General features: G+C 47.2%; 1 protein-coding gene across 3 annotated transcripts; it reads right to left on the bottom strand.

Annotated features, from left to right (window-relative positions):
• Positions 1–211: 211 nt before the first annotated feature.
• Positions 212–20,849, bottom strand: UGP2 (UDP-glucose pyrophosphorylase 2). 3 transcript variants are annotated; one of them, XM_077781836.1, is made up of 10 exons: positions 20,786–20,849; positions 14,531–14,658; positions 13,884–13,991; positions 6,988–7,173; positions 5,435–5,568; positions 4,547–4,844; positions 3,384–3,581; positions 2,458–2,700; positions 1,981–2,085; positions 212–1,085 (listed from the first exon to the last, which is right to left on the bottom strand). In XM_077781836.1, the coding sequence occupies exons 2-10, from the start codon at positions 14,642–14,644 to the stop codon at positions 978–980; spliced, it is 1,494 nt and encodes a 497-aa protein (XP_077637962.1). In that variant the 5' UTR covers positions 14,645–14,658; positions 20,786–20,849; the 3' UTR covers positions 212–977. The 3 variants fall into 3 exon arrangements, with proteins under 3 accessions (XP_077637962.1, XP_077637961.1, XP_077637960.1); XM_077781835.1 differs by having other exon boundaries at positions 20,773–20,828; XM_077781834.1 differs by lacking the exon at positions 20,786–20,849 and adding an exon at positions 20,216–20,362.
• Positions 20,850–24,446: the final 3,597 nt, after the last annotated feature.

Below are 24,446 nucleotides of genomic sequence, written 5' to 3'. Positions count from 1 at the left end.
CTAAAATCACACTTGTTTTTAAAGACCAACTTCTTTAATGATACATACCAGTGTTATACTAAGCTTATAAAATAAAGTTGTCTGCATGTAAATACAAGAGAAACATTAAGAAATCAATAGTGATCAGGACAGGGATTTCAATTCCTGTACAAATTTAGAAACTCAAGAGAAGATAAATTAACATACATGGCTGTGACAATATGAACATAGGTGCGGTCAACATGATCCATTTATTGAAAAAAGAGGGCAGATCAAAGATTAAGATATTAACAGGAGATCCAGTCTTAAATGGGATGTGAAAAAGCAAACACCACACGTGGCTACTGAGGCATTTTTCTCAAGTATTGGATTCTTTGGGCAAGTTTGGAACACGGATGATTCCCACTCTCACAATACGGAAATGGAGGTATTGACAGCCTTACCCCAGTACCTCGACATACAACTGGGACAGGACATCCCACTTGTAGTTTGGGAGGGGTTGAAGAGGGCTACAGGTTGTGAGCACATGAAATACAGGGTTTTAAGAGCCTGTTTAGCAGTAGTGAAACTTTTGGTTTTCAACTGTGCCTTCCTAAAACGTCACAGGAGTTGCCAACCATCTTGTCCCACATGTATTGCTTCACAGCTTTATTTCTGCAGTTACAAGCAATTCAAAACTACTGAATTCGAGGTGAGCCTCTGAACTTCTTATCAAAGAAGATCTGTCCATCTTCCCACAAGACAAACAGTATTGCACTTCAAGGTTATATTAACTGAGTTACAGAATCTCTTTAAGGACTGAAGCTTTGCTTACGCACATCCATGGCGCTTATGTGGCTGCTTAAAGATAAGCAAGAGAAATTAATTTAAAATTAATACTGCAGGGTACTGTGAAGATGACAAAGCATAGGCCCTCTGTGTACTTAGGTTTCTAATGCTTAAAAGGTTCTTGCACGACGAGGCTGGCTGGGCACAGCAGCCCCAGCCCCCTCCTGGACTCAGTGGTCCAGGATCCGCAGGTTGCCAGACACGATTTTGTTCTCTAGTAGAGCTCCAGCTGGGATGTCAATCCTGTCACCGTGGTTTGCAATGATGATCACTGTTCCCTGGGGATACAGAAAGGAAAACAAGCGTTCAGAAACCTGGTACCTGTTGATGTGGAAGGAGGGAATAGGTTGTCTGTTGCAGTCAGGTGTACCCCTCCAGAGCCTGAATGCATTTAGTTGTATTGTTTCTGCACACACATTTGGGGGTCTTCTCCCCCCAGAACAAAGGTTTTAAACAAGCATTACTGGAACCTCTGTAATTACCATGCTAGATCTATCAGCCTACAAGCAGAACTGTAATTGAAGACATGGTTGCTCTAAGGGCTCTTATCTGCTTGCTTTGAAGTGGAAAAATGTTCCCCCACCCTGGGTGCATCCCAGGAAGGCTCCTGTTCCACCTGAACAGCAAATGTGGGGACAGAGGGACAGCTCAGAGCCCACAGCCTGAGCTTGTGCCAGGTGATGCAGCACCACCTTCCACCCCTGGCAGCTGCCAAACTGCCCCAGAGAACTGCAGGTGCTGCCAGGACTGGCAAGATGCTAAGGAAGAATTTGAGAGAAACTAACTTGCTCAGCTCCACCATTTACTAATAAATTGAGAACCCCAAAGCGATGCAAAAGGGCCTGAAAGGGGTGGTAAGGCCAGCTAGGCAGGGAGGTGGGGCTGAGCCAAAGGACAGAGGTGGCAGTACTGTTGTACAGAGATGTGAGGTCTGTGCTGCTTTCAGGGTTGATAAATAAACCTGGGCCTGCACAGAGCAGCAGCTCTGGCAGCAACAACCTGCACTCCATCACAAGGGTCACTGTCCAGCCACGGCCTCTGCCATCTTTGGGCCAGTTTCCCAATTCCCAGGAGTGCTCCTATGGACTCTGTGCAGGCACTGCCTCAGGATCAACTGCCAAGGAGCAGAGATCAGCCATGTTTATTGCAGCAGCATCCCCACTGCACACTCACCTTTAATGAAACATTCTTCCCAAATGTAACATCACCTGAAACCGTGAGGTGATCCAGCTCCAGCATATCTGGAATACTTTCAAACCTCCGCAGGTAATCTTGAACCTTTTGGAAAGAGAAAATAAAAGAGACCATTTTAAAGCCATGTGTGGATTAAGACAAGTGTGGGAGGAGGAGCCTCTTGAATACACTTCAGGATCCTTCCTATAACCTACATCTGAATCAATATAGAAGTTGCTACTTTGTGATTGTGATTTCTTTCAGAAACAACCGTGAGGAACAGTAGGGGGGCTGCCCAGCAGCTCTGGGGAGCACACACAGCCAGCTCACCTCCCCCGAGGCCTGCAGAAGCACCCAACATCCACAGCAAGAATCTGCATTCCCACAGCCTTCACAAAGAGCAAAAGGGAAGGCCCAGCTGTGCGGAGGTAGATAAAGCAAACCTCACTTTTCCCTCAGTGAGCACCAGGTGTTTACCTTTGTGAAGGAGCTTCCCAGCTTGACAAGAGGCACTGTGGGGAACTCGCGCTTCTCGCTCATGGTCAGCGACCCCGCGTTAAGGCTGTACAAGTTGGACATCACCAGCAGGAGATCCGAGGTGGTCTTCACGGGCAGGAAACGGCTGCGAGGCACGTTAATGCCCAGAGAGTTCTCAAAACTCTTGATAGCAGCACCAACTGCGGTCTCCAGCTGGATAACGTTCAAGCCTCCATCCAGAGTCTGGGAGAGAAAACTCAGGTGAGCACATGGAGCAGGTCCTGGCGCTCAGAACTGCAGCCAGGATCACATGGAGCAGGTCCTGGCATCACCCAGAACTGCAGCCAGGATCACATGGAGCAGGTCCTGGCATCACCCAGAACTGCAGCCAGGATCACATGGAGCAGGTCCTGGCGCCCAGAACTGCAGCCAGGATCACATGGAGCAGGTCCTGGCATCACCCAGAACTGCAGCCAGGATCACATGGAGCAGGTCCTGGCATCACCCAGAACTGCAGCCAGGATCACATGGAGCAGGTCCTGGCATCACCCAGAACTGCAGCCAGGATCACATGGAGCAGGTCCTGGCATCACCCAGAACTGCAGCCAGGATCACATGGAGCAGGTCCTGGCGCCCAGAACTGCAGCCAGGATCACATGGAGCAGGTCCTGGCATCACCCAGAACTGCAGCCAGGATCACATGGAGCAGGTCCTGGCATCACCCAGAACTGCAGCCAGGATCACATGGAGCAGGTCCTGGCATCACCCAGAACTGCAGCCAGGATCACATGGAGCAGGTCCTGCCACCAGGCAGAGCTCCACTCTCACCCCCAGCCTGGCTCTGTGAGGCAGCAGTGCCTGTTACCCACCCAGAAACTAAAAGTTCGTTTGGGTCAGTGTCCTCTAAGCCCTTGCCAGCTGATTACCTTTGGGTTAACAATGATCTCCATGTCAATGGCATTTTTCTCTTGCAGCCTCTTAATTGCAGATAGAGCAATCCACAGATTGTTGGTGTTGAATATTTTGAATTTTGACACGGACTTGAACTCATCCACGTGTGCTTTAGGGACCTGAGCTATCTCCACCAGCCTCAGCTTGTTCTCGTACTGCGTCAGCGTGCCACCCTGCGAGGGCCAAATGAGAGGGTTTCAGTCCTGTTCATGAGAAGCCAGAGAAATCCTCCCCTCAACAGCTAAGTCTGCTGGCATTCAAACCCCAGAGAAAACACATTTCTTGTTTTTAGTAACCAGCTACCAGGTTACTAATTATAGAGCATGTTTAAAGTAGTCAGGACTGTGCAGTGATTGCATTTCAGCACTCCAAGACAGTTAATTCCTTTAATGAAGCTTGTTGGGAACACTTTGCAAATGCTGCTGTTGTCAAAAATCACCCTCAGCAGTACTTTGTTAGACGATGGAGCAAAAGCTAAATCAAATCTAAGCATCCTTACAGTGCATTGCTGTGCTTTTATAGGGCTAAGTCAGAGCTTCCCTAATGAACACACAGAAAATCCAAATCCTCATTCTCACACACAAGAGAGGCAGAGCACAGTAGCGGGAGAAATTACTGCAGGCTACAGGTATTGATACACTTCACAAAGCTCTGAGAAACGTCTCTCCTGGACTTGGCACAAAGGCAGGGCTGGGGCAGGAGCAGGTGGGCAGCTGTGCCACACGGAGCTGGGCAGGGCAGGGCTGGGAGGAGGCTCGGGCAGTTTCCTGTCAGACACAACTGCTGCATCCCAGCCCTCAGCGCTGTCTCCAAGCTTCCACCTTCAAGCTTCTGCCCCCAGTGTGGGTGACAGTTTGGAGAAGGTGCAGAGGTTGTAACCTGCACCCTGCACAAATCCCTCGTGCTTCCAGGCCAGCCCAGACTTTGCTCATCTGCTGCTGCCCAGAGCACAGATCAAATCTGTTCCATGAATTAGAACTTCCTAAACTTGCTGATTTTGTGCATCTCAAATTAGATCTGAGCTGATGTGTTAAATGGTGCCTAAAATAGCTGTGAGGAGACTGGGTGTATGCCTGAATCCATGGATTCAGAGGAGGCTGGAGATGGCCACCAATGACCCTCACCCATCTCCCTTTACCTTCACATCCGCCCGGGTTTTGTTTGTGACTTCCATGACAAATTCACAGCGTTTTCCATTGGGTGGGTTCATGAGGTGGTTAAGAATGTAAAGGTCCACAGTGGCACCCAAATTATCTATATTGGAGACAAAAATATATTCCTTCCCCTCTGCAATGAGGTTGTCCAGCAGCCCAGAGTTGTAGAAGCTGGCGTAGATGTCTCCATGGCCTGGAGGGTACCAGCACTCCGTGTTCTCTCCTGAGTAAGAGACATCCTTGGCTATTGGCAGCAGAGTTTCCTTGTTAATTCTGGGATACCTGTGAGGACAATGGGTCTTGTTACATCCTCACCAGAGTCAGACTACCATAAAATAAAAATATTACAGTTAAGGTGCAGCTCTATGGGCTTCTGGAGGTGTGCTTTTCCTGAGTATTCTGAACTGGAAGACCCTCCCAAATTCTGAGCTGTCACTGAGAAGCTGCAGAATGCAATCTACTTCAGGATGTAAAGGCACAGTTCTCAGGCCACACTGCAAACCAACTTTCCTCTGGCAGGCAGGTGCAGAGCATATCAAACACCCCTCTGACCCCAACCTGGATTAGTTTGTTCTTCATAAGGAACCATGGCCTGTCTCCCTCCACAGCCAAAGAGCACAAACAGAAAATTCAGGGATCAAGGGGCCAGCAGCCAGTACATCACTATTTATACATTTCTTAGAAACTGGGGCCCACACATGCCCCTCTCCCCAATTTTATACATTGTCCTTGACTGCCCACCCCCCTGACGTTTCAGTCTCTGCATGAGGACTCCACTGCTACCCCAGCACCTCAAACCCAAATCCACCCCATCTGGGCTATGGAAAAACAAGCTGTCTCCTTCTACCCCAAGTGGAGAAGTCTTTTGATACCTGCTTTGATTAAAAGTATAAATCTTCACACGGCTGTGACTGTATTTCTGCAGGATTTTCTTTGTGTCATCATCTGTGTTGAAGGAATTCATGAGAACCAGAGGAACATCGGTGTTGTAGGATTTGTTTAAATGCTGAGATGGGAAATAAATGGTAAATTCAGCATGTATTATTAGCTTTAACTCCTGACACCTGAGATTTTGGGAGAAAGAAATTAGGTGAAACAGACTGGAAATAATGAATGCATGAGAAAAAAAACAGAGATGCACTTATGCTACAAAAAGAACAAATCATCAGGTAAAGGAAAATAAATCCCTGTTAGTTGTAAAGATAAGACCCACGCTAATTAATGTATTTTTAATTAGTGAATCTTTGTTTTTAAACCTGCATTGAGATCTAAAATTTGAAACCACGATGCCACGACATGATCACTAAGTTTCAGCTACTGTTGATTACAAAAAGCATGTTTTCCATCAAATTGTTGCAGTCTGTCAAGGTGACATTTCCACACTGTCTCTGCACAGGAAGCACTTCCACGTTTTCTTAGCAGACTGAGAGATGGACAATTGTATCAAGAGCACGTAATAAATGAAATGTCACCATGTTAATTATTTGGGAATCTATAGCATGGAGCTGAAATATGTAACAGCATTCCCACATGCACAACAAAGGCAAAAACATCAGAGATCACAACAGTTCCACTGGAAACAGAAGGTGCAGAGGGAAAAGAGAAAAACCCTTTGGTGAATTTTAAGCTTTGTGTATCAGCCCACCCTCCTCTGCTGGAGCATTTAGGGTCATTACACTTCGGTGGAGTCAGAGACTTCCACATTGATGCTGTGGAGAAAGGGCTGCACCAGTTGGATATAAATTTGTGTTTGCCATAGAACCATCTAACACACATGGGAGAGCCACTCCAAACAACACCACACTGAGGCAAACATTGTTGGCACTCCAGAAACCAGGAGCAGGCACACCTCACCTCCTGCTCTAATAACTGTCTTAAATATCTGCTCTAAGAGCAATATTCAGCATTAAAAACATCAGCTGAAATGTCCTCTCCCAACAGCAGCAGCTGTTATTTTCTTTTGCTCTTCTTTCTTCAGAGGAAAATGCCAACAATTTCTTTCAGTGCAAGAGTTTAAATGCATGAAGGAACTTGGAGCTGCTGTGAAAAGCTTTGTTCTAACACACATTAAAAAAAAAACCCGTTTTTTAAAAGATAAATTTGCAGTTGGAGGAGTCAGAAACAAGCCCAGGAGTTCCCCAGGGCAGACAAGCTCTACAGTGTGACTGCTTGTGTTCCTGGACACGCTCCCCTGCCCAGGCTGGTGTGCACAGGCTGGAGCACACTTGTGCTAACACATGTGGGGGCACAGAGCTCAGTCCCCTTTGTGTGTGTTCTTCCCAGTGGAATTCTCTCTTCACCCCAGCACCGTGACCAGACCTCATCTCCCTCTCCTGTTCCTTTTGGCAGGCCTGCACTGGGTCCCTGCCAGCAAGGCAGGCAGGAGCAGCTCAGCAGTGCTCCCTCCCAGCTGGCCAGGCCGTACCTCGATCTGCTGCACGGTCAGGTCCAGGAAGGTGTTCTCGTTCCGCACCCCGATCAGGCTCTTGGGGCCTTTGCAGCCCATGCTGGTGCCCAGGCCACCATTGAGCTTCACCACCACCAGCTTGTTCAAGACAGAAGCAATGTTATCAGGCAGGCCTCTGGCTTTGATCTTCTCATAGGGCTGGATCTGGGAAAACAAATCAACAAAACAAAACAAGAACCAAAAAGCCAGCAGTCAGATATTCAGAAAGAAATTGCTTTCTCTGAAAAACTTTCAAAACTTACAATCTGGTGATAAAATCCACATTTATTCACACGCCTTATAACACTAAAGAGCATCTGCAAAGTGAGTCTACAATACCTGGTTTGTTATGATACTAAAAACCTGGTTTATTATAATAATAACCTCTTTTCTCAAGAGGTTCCACAGACTTTGTGACCAGGCACTACAAGCTTCATGCAGATGAGGAGAAGTCAGGCCACTTGTCACAATGCTGCTCCTGCCCTGCAGAAGGGCAGGGGGATTCCTTGGGGACCCTCTAACTCACTGCCCCATAGGACAGCCCCTCTCCCCCTTCAGTCAGGCCACAATTTAACAACCAGGCTCTACATGCATAGATTGTTGTTTTTTGGTTTTTGGTTGGTTTTTTTTTGCACTCTGAGGTTGTCAAAGGCAACGTTCTTTGGAAAATGTTGGTTCTTTAACTCAGTCTAAACTGATACAGAGTGGAAGAGCGCTCCCAGTTCTTAGTCTGCTCTTTTCACAATGTGTTCATCCAGCTCACAATAGACCTTACAGGAAATCTTCTGCCTCACTGACAGCTGTTTCCTACAGGTTTAAGGACAGAGTCTGGGTTACACTTGGGGCTCAGGATGGAGAGCAAAATCAGGCTCATAATGACAGAATGCCTCCCATTAGGTACTGCTGTCCCCTAACTCAAAGCACCTAAGTCAAAGAAATAATGGTAACAATGCCACAGTAAGAATCATGCCAAAACTGTTATACCAGAGTCAATATAATTATCTTTTAGCCTGCCTTTCTAGAGATTTTCTTTTGAAGAAAAGCCCTGGTGTTCCAGTGCTGTAGCATTCTAGCTGCTACAACATTATTTTAATTCTGATAAGGGGTGTGTAAGATCCACAGCTGGTTTCCAAAACCAAATACATACAGAGTGGTTTTTTAGCTGTGTTTGCTTTGGGCAAGGGCTGGGGTTCAAATGGAAATTCACACTGCCCTGGAACAAGAGTCATATTTTTTACTGGGATATGTGGGGGTAGAGAGGACAGCTTGTGCAATTCCAGCATTCCAGGACACCGTGGGCAGCAATCAGGGCAGATCCCTCACAGGAGGGAAATTCTGCCCATGGCATCTTATAGGATGCACTGCAGGATAACTCGACGTGGAGGTCTCGTGGCTGGGACAGAAAGCAGCACCACAATCACTGTCATTTCATGAGGACACAGGCAGGAGCTTCCTTCCAAACTGCCAAGAACTTTTCAGGAACAGAAGTGCACAAAAAGTGGGCTCTTGCTGTGCTTTGTCAACAACAGAGATTATGTCCAGGCTGAAACACCCCGAAAAACAACTGTTCTTCTCATTAACAATGAGATGATAAATCCTGGGTTTAATGTCTTGGAGGTACACCAGGAAGCTCAATGAACATCCCGCTACCAGCAGGATCTACAGAGACTCAGATTTACTGCTTCCCATCCACTCCAAGGTCAGTAACACCCTGCATTAGACCTGTACATGGATTAAAAACATCTCATCTTGAGCTTTAGTTGGGTGGGATGTGAGTCACATCCATGATGTTCTGACACCGTCTGACATCCAAAAAAATTATCTCAACTTTCAAGTCTCACTATGTTCTTCTTGCATCACTCACAAGAAGCAGAAAGTCTGACACTCAGTTCAGGGCCAGACAGCCCCAAAAATAATTTGCTTTTGCTAAAGTGCCAACTACCTTTTGATGCTTTCACTATCGTGCCTGAAAGCAGCTTTTGCAGAATGTTCAGAGTAGAAGTCCTGGAGAAGGTAACAGCTCCATCAAGGACTCAGCTCGCCGGATGTTTCACCAGTTACAACACAAAATTTATGACTCAGCCTCACTAAATGTTTCAGTTTCTTCTGGCACAGGCATTGGAAACATCAACTTGGCTATAAAGCCATGGATCTTGAAGGGTCTTTAATTCAGAGAATAACAAATGTCAAAAAGCCAAGTTCCAGCAGGAATGCTGCAGCACCAAGACTGCTGGATGCCAGTGCTATCAATCCATGTGCAGGCACTAAAATGCACAAATACCTCATCACCCACAAGCCTATACACAACTGGAGAAGTGCTCCACAGCAATAAAAATCAGTTTTTGCTTTAAGGGTTGGAACTGTGTGCTTGACAAGTGCATGCTGATGGGGAAATTCTTCAGGAAAAACCAGGGGCAGGAATGACATGCCTTACAGACGCATGGCTGCAGTGTTACTCACTTGAGACACGTCTGGCAGCCCTGCTTTGGGACTGCTCTGAGATGACATATGCAACTTCTTTTGTTTTGCAGCCAGTGTCACAGAAGTGATTTCTTGGAACAGCCTGGATGAGGCAATGTTGGGAGTTTGACTAACAGATTCCAGCAGCCTACTCCTACTGCAAGGAGGCTTGCAAGAGTTTGTCAGAGACAGACAAAGTGAACATCAGGGCTGTCACCGTGGGCAGACCGGAAAGGAGGAGGCCCCTATTAGTTAATTTGTACTTGCAGTCAGAGGAAACACTCACTCAGCACCAAGGGACACTTGTAGAAGTAGCAGCACATGAAAAGGTCTCTGCCCTCCTGAGACCCCACCTGCAGTGCTGCACCCAGGCCTGGAGTCCTCAGCACAGGAAAGCTGTGGACTTGTCAGAGCAGTGCAGAGGAGAGCCACAAAATGATGGGAGAGAGAAAAACCCTCCTGTGGGGTCAGAGTGAGGAGAGCTGGGGGTGGGCAGCCTGGAGAAGAGGAGGCTTTGAGAGACCTTCCAGCAGCTAGAGGGGGCTTACAGAGGAAGAGAGACTTCTTACACAGGCTGATACAGACAGGAGAAGGGGAATAGTTCCCAGCTGCAAGAGGAGAGATTTAGATCAGACCTCAGGAAGAAGTTCTTTACTCTGAGCGTGGAAAAGCAGAGGAACAGATCAGCCAGAGAAGCTGTGGCTGCCCCAGCCCTGGAGGTGTTCAAGGCCAAGTTAAAAAGGGCTTGGAGCAATCTCCATGTGCAGGGCAGGGGGCTGGAACAAGGCAATTTTTAAGATCCCTTCCAAACCATTCCACAATTCTATGAACCCTTAAAATCTGTTTCCAAAGTTGAAGATTATGAAGATATTTAGCTTTTGAGTAAGGGCATAACATTCATTCTTTTCCTTCTTGATATAACTCACTGAGGTGACAACCTGAGCTGCAGACAAGAATCCAACCTCTGGGGAAGAAAAAAAACAAAGGCTCTAATAGACAAGCTCCTTTCACACTCACATTGCTTTGGATGCTCTCTTTACATCCCAGATGAGGTTCTGCATTGCTGTTCTGAGGTTAACTCGATCACTGCAGTTCTCTCAGAGGCCTCCCAGCAGGACTTTGCTATTGCTTCCAATTCAAACAAACAGATGGCTGCAATCTACATCGAGGGGATTAAGTTACACTTGCCATGTCCACATTCTTTACCTCCTCTCCCTGTTAACTGGCACTCTCAGTGTACTTTCTTCTCTGGAGACTGTGACAGTAATGGGTCCTAACTATGCCAGCTATCACTGCAAGCCTTTGGACATATGAAAGCAAAGCATCTGGAAGGAAAAAACAAGGCAGAGGTTTACCAATATAGTGTGAAATGGGTTCAATCTTCTCTTACTGTCATCAGTATAAGCTGTTACACTGAAAACGTGGAGGTCAGGGATGAAATCTCCCTTGCAGAGAAAACCAGGAATACTATAAAGCAATAAATTCTGTTTCAATTTACTGACAGGAGACTTTATTTGTCTTCAGGAAGAAGCAGAAGCTACATTCAGAGAACAAATATAACACACTAGATGGCCTAAAGAAGTCTCATCAGAAATTCTGCTTCTGCACAGCACTGTCCCTTTGCACTGGGCAAAAGCCTGAAACACTCTTCCCCACCTAAAAGGCAAAGCTCATAAATCCAATAAGCTATTCATGAACTTTTTAAAGCTGCTAAATAAATAAAATAAAATAAAAAATCAACAAACCCACACTTTGGCAGATTTTTTGTGTGCCTGTGTTCACAGATACACACGTATGTCTGTGTGTTTATACACACAGAGGCACACAGATACCCCAACATATGCCTTTTGCTCTACTGGGGATCAGCTGAAGATTAGACTTGCCAGAACTCCCAGCAGCAAAGCAATTCTCCAAAACAATCACAGGCAAATAAATTCACACTGCAAAGAATTTGGTGCTTTCTAGGCCATGATCCTTGCAGTGTGAAATTCTCCAAGCAGCCAAGCATCCCACCACCTCATAAAACAAGGTCATCCCTACAGGCAATTATAAATCATTTGCAAGATTACCAGCAAACATTTTTTCTATACACCAACCCCTGTGCTGTTCTAACAGGAGCAGAATGAGAATATGCTCTGAGGTTTTATAGCTAGGAAAAGAAAACTCAGTTGGAACTGAAAAGAAGCACTCGGAATATGTGCTCACAGATGGATACCTGTCCCAAAGAACTCAATACTGCAGTCTTTCAAAAGTTATCCCTCTTTACCCCTTCTAAAAGCTCACACTGCTCTTACCCATACCAGCTACCAGTAACTCTGAAATTCTGGTCTTTATGAAATCGACTTTTATTTAATAATTCCATAAGTCATACTCCTCAGTAAAGAATGATTTGGGAGGAGATCCCTTGGAATGTGTCTTATGAGGAACCCTTTTCATTTTCCACAGTATGCCCCTGACATGACTGATGCATTAAAAAGGAGGGAGTGGATACAGCAGGGAGAGATAGAAATCTTATGGTCAGCAGAAAGGAGAAAAGAAAAAAATAAAGAAATTTAACTCTGCTCTCAGTTTTCATAAGCACTCAAAGCCATGTCCTGTCAGACCAGGTAGTCCAAGCATCCCTAAAAAAAGGGGTATTTACTATGAAGTGAAGAAGGCATGGAAGGAAGTTTGTTTGCAGATATTTTGCCCTAGCTCTCTCCTCTGTGGCACAAGCATGATTTAGAGCTCATGCTAGGAAGCAAAATTTCATTTCCCATCATGCATGCATCTCATCACACCACAGGTGACCTGGTTTTGCAGGTCACTGATTTTGCAGAATTCTTACCTTTCTCTCTCTCTCATCAAAAGTTGCTACATAGCACAGGGATACATTTGAGAATGAGCAGTACAGGTCATAAGGAAATAAGAGAGATACTCTTTCTAATTCTGCCCTTCTCCACTCAGCCCTCTGTGACCTTAAGTTAGTTATTTTTTAGCAGCTTGCCATGCCTGGGAATATGCCCCCAGTCTACTTCAGAGCCTTACCACAACCTCCAGTTTGACATCTGCTCCAGATGTCCTGCCTGGGTACTTTAGAGAACTTGTAAGTTTTTCCACTGAAGGAGTGCAAAACTTGAAAAATAGACAACAGCTCTTCCTCTCCACAAAGCAGCCATTCACTTGCATCAAACTTCTGTAATTTAATCCCTTCTCTTGGCACAGGGAACAGTTTATTCCTTTGATTGTCCTAACTCCGTTCTTACATATTTAAAAGATCTGTCTGCCCTCCAGAATCTCAGCCCCCCTACACTGAAAGAAATCCCTTTTCTTCAGCCTTCCTTGTAAGTCATCTTATCTAGAAGTCCAATTTCCCACCCTGGCTTCTTCATTGAGGCCAGACTTCTCTCTCCAAAGCAACACTTCATTCACTGTTAGAGTACAGAAAGAGAGACATCACATGTTTTTGAAGTGAAAAGAAAACACTCAACCTTGGAAAAACCCTAGACTTGCTCTAAAACAGCATCATTCTTCCAACGCTTTACAGAGCAGCCCTGCATCAGTTCTGGAAGGAACTGGACAGGCTGCCTTTCACGGGGAACAGAGCCTGATTGAGGCACACAGAGAGCCTCAGAGAAGCCACAGGCCTGGGAGCACACACAGCTCCTGCAACATGCCAAGATCACTGGGCTGGGAAAAGCAAGAGTTTGCAGCACAACTACAGCATTTTTACACAAGAGTCAAAGGACAGCCTGAGGCCACTGATGAATCAGTAAAATGAGGTTAGGTTTAATAGGAAGTATTTATTTCTGTACTAAACAGTGCTGAGAAAATACATAGTGCTTTTTCAGCAGCTCAAATTACAGGTTATAAGTTACAACAACATAGACAACATTAGAAAAATCAGGCTCCAAAACCCCCTACAGTCAACTCCTTGTTTCAGATCCCTCCCTTTTGCTGAGCTGCTGCAGGTTACAGAAGTTGCTAAATGAGATCTATTACCCAGCCCACTTGCCATATGTTCCTTTCAAATTATTAAACATAAAGGATTGCTGGAAACAGTCTCAGATGAGATGTGCAACTTTCTTCTACAGGCAGGAGGGAAATGGGAACAAGGGTCCTCCCTACTCCCCCTCTAACACAGGTTTACTCCAGAGAAGGCACCAAATGGTGAGGTGGCATCTGTCCCATTTTGTTCCCTTGCTCCCAGAGCAGCTCACAAAATAATACCACAGAACTTGATACATATGGTAAGCAGAACCTGATGCTCAGGAAGACATACAACATATGTCAACAAATAATTATTTCTCAGTTAGAACCCAAAGTGGTTTTACAGAACCATGATAGACCCATTTGATGGGTGAATAAATTGTTTGCTTCAAGTAGCAGTTATCAGTTTTATTTTCCTTACAAACTGTCACTTAAGCACAACTCACAGAATCTTCTGGAGGTCTCTGAATCTTCCCCCAGTCCACAGATGGTCCCTTTTCTTGTAGGAATCTATGAAACAGCTTCTTAAATCCTTCCAGGTCCTTCTTGGTGTGCTACAAAGAAGAAATGTATTAGTTAATGCTGGTAGTCAATGCACACCTACTCAATCACAGAAGCATTTCTACAAACTGATGTACAGTCTATTCACGAGAGTAATTTCATTAGCACTGAAGTAGACATGCTAAACTTCAGGTAAAATTCCAGAAGTTACCAAAAGCTCATTTTCACTAAAATTCTGAGTACAAAACCAACTTGGAAACCTACACAAGTCTTTTGTCAAAATCACAAGCATTACAATCTGGCCCAAGATTTAAGACAACAGCTTTACCCTCCCTTTCTGTAATCCATTGAAGATTACACAGAACCTTTAATAACTAAAGATGATTAAACATTTAATAACTCTGTCACCCAATCTAGAGGGAACCAAATGAGACTGCTGACATTGTAACCTGGCTACTCTTCCACCCAGGATCAGAGCACATCCTAAAAATAAGGACCTGGAAATCTGTGATTTATCTCCTTTCTGAGACTTGCCTCAGTGTCCTGGATCCCACCTGTCATGCTCTGAGCAGCTCCACTCTGTGCTCCTTACCTCTATCTCATTTGAGTGTGCAGTTGCAAGGATCTTATCGAGTTCTACTTTCATTGAATACTCCAGCTCCTGCCGAATGACTTCCTGAAACTGTGAGGAGCCAGCCTGAGACATTGCTTTGCTGAAATCTTCAATAAAAACACAAGAAAATGTTTAAAAAACGCAAACAAACAACAAAAAAAACCACCCCAACCAGCTTATTTAGACTACAAAAAGCCTTCAGTTTTCTTTAAAAAGACTGATAAACTCATAAAATCCAGTCTTGTTTTATCACTGTGCTAGCATTCCAGGAATCCAAAGGTTTTGTCCCCAGTTACTCGGGGAACAGACCTTAAACTGGGCCCAAAGAATAATGACCCTTCTTTCAAAACTCAGAAGTATCCCAAAGGTCCATCTCAAGAAGTATCCAAAACTCTGCAGCACTGCACTTTACTAGAGAAGCCACATCCTACCACATCAACACACTTTGTCTAGTAGAAGTGCAAAAAAGAATTTTCTTACTGAAAAATTAGGTAGAGTACTGTTCCACAAGCAAATAAAAACACAAGCTTTAATTATTTACACAGTGCACTTTCATAGGATCTTCTGTTTGTTCCAGTAAACATTCCCTTACTTTGTTGTGAGTATTTTCACACTACAGCATGCATTTCAGTTACTAAGCAACCTAGAAAATTGGGCTGTCTATCACTTCAGCATTTGTTTTGTTTTTGAGAGTGATAAACTCCACAAACGTGAAAAAAAGCAAATTCACAAATATTCTGTGAAGTTTACCCTGCAGGAAGAACCGTGAGAGAACATGACTTTATTTTCCAACAGAAAGCATTGGAAGCGAGCGTATTCTCAAAAGACATTCTGAGTATGTTCTCTAAAGACCTCAGTTAATTTAATTTCTGCCAAATCCCTTGAGTGATCACTTCCCTGTAACACAGAGAGTGATGTATTGCCAAATATAGCTGGATTTTAGAAACACCCTGAATACTAGTGCAAAAAAGGGAGAGGAGGAAACTTTACAAGTGAACAGAGTGACACTGACAGAAAACATTGTTAGAAGAGGGACCTGCATTTAAAGTCTACTAATTGAGAACATGCATTAAAAGGCTCTTCTATTGAGAACGTCTAAGAAAGCCAAAGATAGTTCATTTTAATGCAATTTTGATTTTATTTTATTTTTCTAAGCAAAGTATTCCACAGCCTCAGCCTCAGTGACAGTATCTAATCCTTGCTTTGAAGCCCACAGAAGCCATTTTCCTGACTGCACTGTTTTGCAGGTAGGGGAGGGAGAGAAAAAAAAAAAAAAAGACAGACAAGTGCTGCAGTGCACATAGTATGTGTGGTGCAACACGGGAAAACACCAGCTCAAGATGAACAGTACACTGGACAACAGGTCCTTTTTTAAATCAAATGCTTCATTTAGTAGTAAAAACAGGTAAGAGCTGGAAGCCTGTTAGGTGTATCTTTCCGGGTCAAACGTGTAAAAACACAGACAGCTCTCCACCAGGAACCACTTTTTCCTACAAGAAAAACAAGGAGGTCTGTACCAGCTTCACGCTTAATACCAAGCTGCTACAAGTATTCCTTTCATTCCTGCCCTTTGGGGTGATGCACACCCAAACAACTGCCAGGAGATGCTTCCATATGTTTCTAATCCTCCCTGCAACATGTTATCATACACCACTTCTGTTACAACATCAACAACAGTGGCCATGCCTCATTTCTGGCCGACCTGTAAAACACCTGAACCTCCCAGTGTGATGCAACACATCTGGTAAGGAACTCTGCAAATCCCGAGTCCCAGCAGAGACCGTCGGTCGTGCTGTGGAACACACTGGGGCTGAGGCAGGCACAGCAGCCTCCCCTCATGGGGCTGCCCTGCAATAGGAAAAGCTCGTTCTGCTCATATTAGCCAAAAAGACTTGTGTCTACCAGAAATAGGCACTTGGAGACTAAGCAACATCACAAACAAACAGAGATAAAAAGGCATGGTAAAAGTAAATACATGACAACGTCCTAGTTTAGGGGTCTTTTTTTTTTCTGTAATATTCCAAGTACTGAATGAGCAAATACTAGACACGTTTGATCACCAACATCTTCACAGGAAAGTGAAGCAGACCTGTTGCTTTTTCCAATACCAGGCATCAAGCACGCAGAGCAGCAGCTGGATGGGACAGCTCTTACCAAACCCCAGCCTGCCAAAGCTGCCAGTGCCCTACCCTTCATCAGCAGTGGGGGATATTTAGGCTTTGCATTCAACATTTATCAACTACTGCGACCCCTCAGCCTCATCCACAGCCGGTGTGTCAGGACACAGCTGCTGAGGCAGAGCACTGCTAGTGCTGTTAGTCCAGTTATTATCATTACAGGGAAAAGAGAGGAAGGGCATGGCTGGAGTCCACAAAAACACGTGTTTGCCTGGTACAAGGAAAGTATCTGCTCTGCATAGGTAAGAATGTGAATACTGAATCTAAGAGCCACAAGAAACAGCAAGCGACAGCTCTTCTGCTCTTAACATGCCACTGTGAGGCAGAGGCTTTGAGCATTTACCTTGGAAATGACCACCAGGACTTGGGCTGCTCTCTTTAAAGGCTCCCCAAAGCAGTACTGGAGCATGATACGAGTGAACGTGGCTCTAGTTGCCCCCGCTGCCCCTCAGAGTTTTTGGGAAGGAGCTGGTATTCACACATCTCAGCCTACAGCTGGCAGAAAGACAACTGCAGTCCTTCAACACGAACTACAGCTGAATTTAACAGCCTGGCTGAAGACTGATTTCCCTTTTCACCCAGCCGTAACAAGGAAGTTGAAAGGCCAGTGCAACTGCATAGCTGAAAGCAGTTCTTCCCTGCAGGCAACTAAAACTTCCTAAGGCCACAATGAAAAGTAGTTACTGTGCCTCTAAAAATCAGATGAGAGGCTGGGGTGCTGGATAATGGCAGGAAAAGATTTCCAAGGATACTTGTGGCCAAAAAAGAAAATCCCAAATTATGTTAAAAAGAAATGTCTCTTCCAAGCTATTTCGCAACCAATGCCTCGTGTTTCAGCCTAAGCCCACTTTTATGAAACCAGTGCTCTTGAACACTCATCAGACATAAGAAAAGGGTGGGATAAAGTAGTGGAAGACTCTTGGGGGACCTGCCCACACAGGAAATGAGCACAGACCAGAAGAGCATGACTAAATAGCTGAGACTTCAGAGAACACTGGGCTGTGCAGAAACAGCCACACAGGATATCTCACGTTAATGCCTTTGGTAGAAAGTGTTCCCCCAAGCAGCAGAGACGGCACGGCACTTCAGTCAAGTTCATGGTGCTGGTTGAGGCATGGAGAATTTCACTCCAACCCTCCTGCCCCCACCCACTGTTATTTCTAGCAGGCTTTTGTGCTCTGCTCTGACTGCTAACCTGGCCCCTGCCCTCACAGCACGAGCCACAGCACACACAAGAGTATTGGCAGGTTTATGGTGTCTAATTTTATAACTGCCGTGTGAAAAAAAAACAAATCACGGTATATCAGAGCAAGCTAACAGAAAGGAGGACTTTGTACACCACCAGAAACAATACAAGGGGCAGATCTCAGGAAAACTGCACAAGAACACAACAGCGGTCACCTCTTACTGAGGGGCTCGCACATTATTTCCTTTCTGCTGTCCTTCCTCTCATTCTACATTAAAAGCAGAGAAAACGCTAAGATGGATTAGTTTCGTTCATTAATCCACTCAGAAAAGAACTTCACTGCCTTGGTACTACGTGTACAAGGAGGGAATTGTGGGACAAGTCAAGAACTTCTCTCATGAAAAAGTAGGGAAGCTCTCAGGATGAGGGTCAGGAATTGTGATTCCTTTTGCAATACAAATAAGCATTCAGAAAGGCCTACAGCAGAAAATTATTTAGGTCTCCCTGGAGCCAGAGTAACACATAAAAACCAAGAAGGCTGGCCAGTAAGTTACAACACCCAGCTAAACTTTAAATGCTCTACCCTTGAACTCTGTGCTCAGGGTACAGAGTGAATGCCTTAACTTCCAATGATTCCGCTTAAAGTTCAAGGCAATTTTTATCTCTGGCTGGGAGAGAAGTCTGTCTCTTTAAATACCCACACTATAACACGCAATGCTAACGAATACTACTTTGAATTTTAGAACTGAATATACCCACTCAGCCTCTGCAAAACATTTTCCTACTATCAGAGGCAAAATTTGCCAACACATGCTGAACTGAAGCATACGTGAAGTGAAACCTTTGTGCCCGGACTCTTCTTGACAGATGAGCACATTAGCCTGAGCTAACTCAGAAATTTGCAACCTAGGAACCTGCTCCTGCCAGCTGCACACACCAAGAATTTAGGTGTTACAGTCAGACACAGCTGAATTTCCCAGTTTAGCAGATGATCCTCATGCTAAAAATATCACTTGACATGACAACATGTTTTAGTACTATTGGCCTGACATAAGAGTATCTAGACAGTGGGTTTGGGGTTCTTTTAAGGCTTTCAGGATTGTCAAATCTCTGGTAATATTTTAAAAACCAATTATGATCATTACATAGGTTTCTACAGCTTTCTTTTTCAGAAATAACAGCACTTCTCTGCAAGATGGCCACCTTCAGCAGTAGTCCGAGATAAGCCAATTCCATTTGAAAAGAACAAACAGCAATCTATTTTCCTAATCAACTTCACAAGGGCTTATCTTGATAACTTTCAGAGTGGCCGGTTGAGCAACCTGCCGGCAACACCTTCCTCCTCCAGCTGGCTGCTTTGTGCCCAGGTGTCACAGGGCATTTGTAGACAGGTGATGCCTTCACACAGCCAGCATTGTCCAGCCCTGGACATCCACTGTGCGACGGACAGTGATTTCCCAGAGCCTGCCAAGGCCCTCAGCTGCCCGCACACCCAAGTTTGTACAGCAAACGACCTCCTCGCGCTCCTTCTGCAGGCAGCGTTACATTTGTTGACAGGCCTGTGTGGATTTATATTAAGGAACCCTATAGGCACAGATTTCATCACCAAAAAAGCACACCCGCACCACGAGGACTACAGGAAAACAGGGAAAGAAAACTGCAACGGCAATGCACCAAAGTAATTTTTCTTCCCAAAATGACCTCTTGCGGGCTGGTCCCCTGGTTCACAGGGAATCCAAAACTCACACCACGTACACACAAACGCTCACACATGCGGAGAGGAGTGGAGAAGGAGAGCGCCGGAGCCTACCGGGATCAAAAAACGCCAAAACACACTCAAGCCTCGGGGAAAAAAAAAAAAAAATTAAATAAATAAATAAATAAAGGAAAAAAAAAGGGAAAAATAAGTTTAAAAAAGGAATAGGGAAGACATTCAACCTCGGCATCCATCCTCCCGCAACTTTACCAGAGGCTTAGCGGACAGGGGAGATTTTGCTGGCGAGGAGCCCCCGGCCGCGCACAGCCCGCCGCCCGGTCCCGCCGTGCGCCCGCACAGCCGAGCCGAGCGGAGCCGGGCCGAACCGAACCGAGCCGGGCCGGGCCGAACCGAACCGAGCCGGGCCGGGCCGAACCGAACCGAGCCGGGCCGGGCCGGCCCCGCCGCCGCATCCCGGACACGGCTCCGGGCAGCCACACCGCAGCCCGGCGGCCGCCCCCGAGCCACGGGAGCGCGGACCCACGAGAGAGCGCAGCCCGGAGGCACGGCGGAGGGGCCGAGAAAAACAAAGCGCGCCCGCTTACCTTGCAGGAGAGCCGACATTTTCGCGCTTTAGTAAACAAACGAGCACCCGGGGAACAGCGGGCGCCTCGCCCGGGGGTCCGCCCCGCGGCGGGCAGCGCAGGGCCGGAGCGCGGCTGCGGCGGAGAGGCGGCGAGCCCGGCCTCGCTGGGAGCTCCCGCCCGCCCGCCGCGCTGCCCTCCGCCGAGCAGTCCCTCCCGGGCCGGCGGGCGGGCGGCGAGCCCCGAGCAATTTAAATTTCATCAATGGAAGAGGCGGACCCGCCGCGCCCCGGCTTTCGCCACCCCCGACCCTCCCCTCCCCTCCCCGCCGGGCCGCCTTCCCCCGGGGAGCTCCCGGCGCGGCTCCTCCCCGCTCCGGGAAGGGCCGGGCCGGGCCGGGCCGGCGCGGCAGCCAGGCCGGGGGCGGCCCCGCCCCGCCCCGCCGCGGCCCCGGGCCGGGCCGGGCCGCGGGGCGCCCTCGGCGCGGCCGGGCGGTGCCGGCGGCGGCCGCGCCGAGCCCGCTGCCGAGCCCACGTCCCGAACCCGAACCCGAACCCAGCGGCCGAACCCGGACCCACCGGCCGAGCCCACCTCGTCCTGCGGCGCCGCGGGCGGGGCCGGCACCCGCCCCTCCCCCGCGGCGGGGCGGGGCCCGCGCCCGTCCCGGCGGGCCCCTCGCGCGCGCCGCCGCCGCCGGAAGTGGGCGGGGCCCGCGAGCCGCCCGCCCCGCCCCGCCCCGCCCCGCCCCGCCCCGCCCCGCCCCGAGCGGCGGCCGCGGGGGGCGGGGGCCGGCGGAGCGCCGGGACACGGCTCCCGGGAGCGGGGACCGGGAGGATGCTGGAGCGCCGGGACACGGCTCCCGGGAGCGGGGACCGGGAGGATGCTGGAGCGCCGGGGACACGGCTCCCGGGAGCGGGGACCGGGAGGATGCTGGAGCGCCGGGACACGGCTCCCGGGAGCGGGGACCGGGAGGATGCTGGAGCGCCCGGGACACGGGACCGGGAGGATGCTGGAGCTCCCGGGAGCGGGGGCCGGGCGGGCTGCAGCCGCTGAAAGGGGGCTCGGGGCGGCTCTGTCGCGCCGCGGCTCCTGGCAGAGGCTGTAGCCGGGCGGGACTCGGCCTCTCCTCACCCTGGCAGAGCACACGGCCTCGAGCTGCTCCTCAGGAGGTGTAGGGTGGCCAGGAAGGAGAATTTTTTCAAAGACATTGGAACATCACGTCTGACATTGGAATGCTCGGGCGGTGGTGGAGTCCCCGTCCCCGGAGGTGTTCCGGGGAGCACTGGAGGTGGCACTCGGTGCCGCTGACTGACCCGGTGTGTTCGGTCAGAGGTTGGACTCGATGATCCCAGAGGGCTTTCCTAACCTCTGATTGATGCTGTGATTCTGTTAAGTATTTCTGATTTGTGGAGTGTACCGGGAGCTAAATCATCTCCACCCATGGTTTTCCACCCAGCTTTATGGCCACGTTCAGAGCTGGGGAGGTGCCGGCCCTGGAAGCACACAGGTGCCGGAGGCCAAGCGTTGCTCCTGAGCTAGGCTGTGATTTCTCTCTTTGTCAACTATTTTCCCCATTTTTGCCTGCAGACACTTCCCTGCAGTGCTTGGGCTTCCCTGTGCACTGTGGTGACACCCAGTTATGGTAGAAACCCCAGTGACTCTGCCTGCTATAAATACCCCCCAGCCCCCTGCAGGTAAATCACCACCCTGGCTTTTACTGTCTCTTTTGTTTTTTAACCATCTCTATATAGCCTTGCAATACATGCTTGTGTATAAAATCATACGTAATGCATCACTGAATCCCTACACCCACAGGGAGTCCAAGTGCAGGCCAGACCAGTGCCCTGTTCCCATGAGAGAGGGGTGTGGGAACTGGCAGGGTGCTGCTGAATTCCCGTTGCAAGAGGTGGATGGGTTCAGCCTTGCCTGGGATGGGCAGGGTGCTCTTCATCCCTCCTGGCTGAAGCTCCCTGTAAGTTCTCTGGGATAAACCAGGTAACCACCAGGATGAGCCAGTCCATCTGGGGGTGGGCTGGCTCACCTCTGCATCTACCTGTTCCTTGGCTCTTAATAAAACCAAAAATGCGAAGACCCTGTGAATTTTACATCCCAATCCACTGGACCTGGGAGCATCCCTTTTCATTTTGTACTGCCAGACAGTACGGGGCTTACTGTACTGTCACAGGCATGCTGCCTTCTTGACATCAGGAATGCCCTGAATCCTCTTTATGTCCTGGATCCATCAGGAAAAATGTCCTGGATTCACTCCAGAACTTCAGCAAAATCCTGATACTTTTCTCTAGACATTGACGGGAGCTTGCTATTCTCTTAAATGCAAGATCAGCCCCACTCCTGTCCTTGATTATTAGTTAAAATGCTTTAATTTAAACCTGTTGCTCTCTTCCTACAGCTCAGCTCTGCTATGATGCCACATCCAATACCTGCAAGCCAAACACAACGTAGGTATTCTCTGGATAGGACTGGGCCAACTTTTGTACAGCTGTCCCTTGAAAGGATAATTACAGGCATGATTTACAGGGTAGTAAGCAGAGATAACTTTTTATCTGCCAGCAATAAAATGAATTCCAGGAACTTGTCTCACTGTGATGGAACCAGGGGAAAACACTCCCTCCTTCGCTGCGTTTTATGGAAGGAAGGGAACAGTCAATACTGAGCACCAACATTTCGGGTTAAATAGACACAGGAACGCCAAAGAGAGGTCTAAGTGCCCCAAATTAAAAAGAACCTTTTGCTCCCACAGTGCCTGATGTCACCATCTCAGCCAGGGGGTTCAGCATCTTCCAGGAGCCCGGGGCTGCGTCACAAAGGAACAACAGGATAGAGGCACCCAGCCCAAACCTGGGCTGGTTTTATGCCTCATAAATAAACTACCTCCTAAATATGCCTCATAAATAAAATAAATCAATTCAGTCGTAGTGATTTCTTTTGGTCTCATCAACTGAGGAGCTTACACCAGTGCTGCCAAAAGTACTGGTCCTGTCCCCCGCATTAGTGCAGCCCTTCTCCCCAGTGCTGAGTTTTGGCTCAGCACTGGCAGTTTTTGGCTGGGAGAATTGTCTTTGGGATGGGCTCATTCCTGGCTTGCAGATGGGTGGTGACAAGGGGATGTGGAAAAGCCTTCTGAAGACCCAGCCTCACCCTTTCATCTCATTTATTTCTTCTTAGCTCTCCTTACTAAATTTCCCACTGAGGACATTTATTTTCCCTCTGTCCTTTATTTTTCAGCCACTTCATTTATTGCCAATGAACTGTCTTGTTTGAGCTGAGAAGGGTCAGCAGATAAAGGAAATCTGTGTGTTTATGGGGAAAAGACAGTGTAAATGCCAAGAAAATATGGCTGGGAGGCAACTGGAAAGCCAAGGTGTAAACACTTTAATTTACTGACTAGGGAAGAATAGAAAAATCTTAGTTGTCGTTGTTGTTGTCCAAATAATATAAATGATAACACAGCTGCTTTATGGCCATTTCTTTCTGAGTTATGTATATTTAATAGTAATATATACTATAAATAGTATGTATACTATACATATGAGATCAATACATAATACAAACACACAATATATAATATTGCAACATGTATATATGTAATAATAAATATATAGGTAGCGATGTGCATATATGTAGTAATATGTATATGTGTTTTCTATATCTTATGTGTATTATACACCTATGATATTTTTTCTATATTATGTAAATATATATTTACAACTTCATCTACAATATAAATTCAGGAATTTATATACATGTAATTCCAGGTGCATCCAGCAAAAAGTAGACATGATACCCACACAGATCCCCAAGGGGGGGTGTATGTATCTAACATAATTATTTTGTACTTAAAGATTTATATCTATTTTATCTATATACATTTATATTATGGGTGTATGTATTTACAGTCTATAAAAACTGTGTAATGAATATAGTTATATATCGGAATTTTTTTTTTTCATTTTTTGTTTTTTTTTTTTTAATCTGAATTTTGGCCACCTCTGGGCTCCCTTGGGTGGGGCACACAGGGCAGGGTTTCACCTGAGCTCTTCCTGCTCCTGTTTGTCCAGCGAGTGCAGCAGCTGCCCAGCACATTCCCGGTGGCTCCGGAGATTGTTTCCTGACCAACACCCATTCGCAGTATTTCCCAAACCTCATCGCCATCGCTCCCACTCCCTCTTCCCCTTCCAATGATCCCTGCGGGCTGCGGAGCAGCCGAGTTCAAACAATCCGTGCTCGCCCA

The sequence above is a fragment of the Lonchura striata genome, chromosome 3, assembly GCF_046129695.1.
Source record: "Lonchura striata isolate bLonStr1 chromosome 3, bLonStr1.mat, whole genome shotgun sequence".
Classification (NCBI taxonomy): Eukaryota; Metazoa; Chordata; class Aves; order Passeriformes; family Estrildidae; genus Lonchura; species Lonchura striata.
Note: the sequence above shows the minus strand (reverse complement) of the source record. Positions and strands in the feature narration are given on the sequence as shown.

Coding starts and splice junctions, on each gene's coding strand:
- UGP2 (XM_077781834.1), bottom strand. Junction 13,992..14,530: donor CACACTCAAATGAGATAGAG/GTAAGGAGCACA, acceptor TCTTCTTTGTAG/CACACCAAGAAGGACCTGGA. Junction 1,086..1,980: donor GGAAGAATGTTTCATTAAAG/GTGAGTGTGCAG, acceptor CTGTATCCCCAG/GGAACAGTGATCATCATTGC.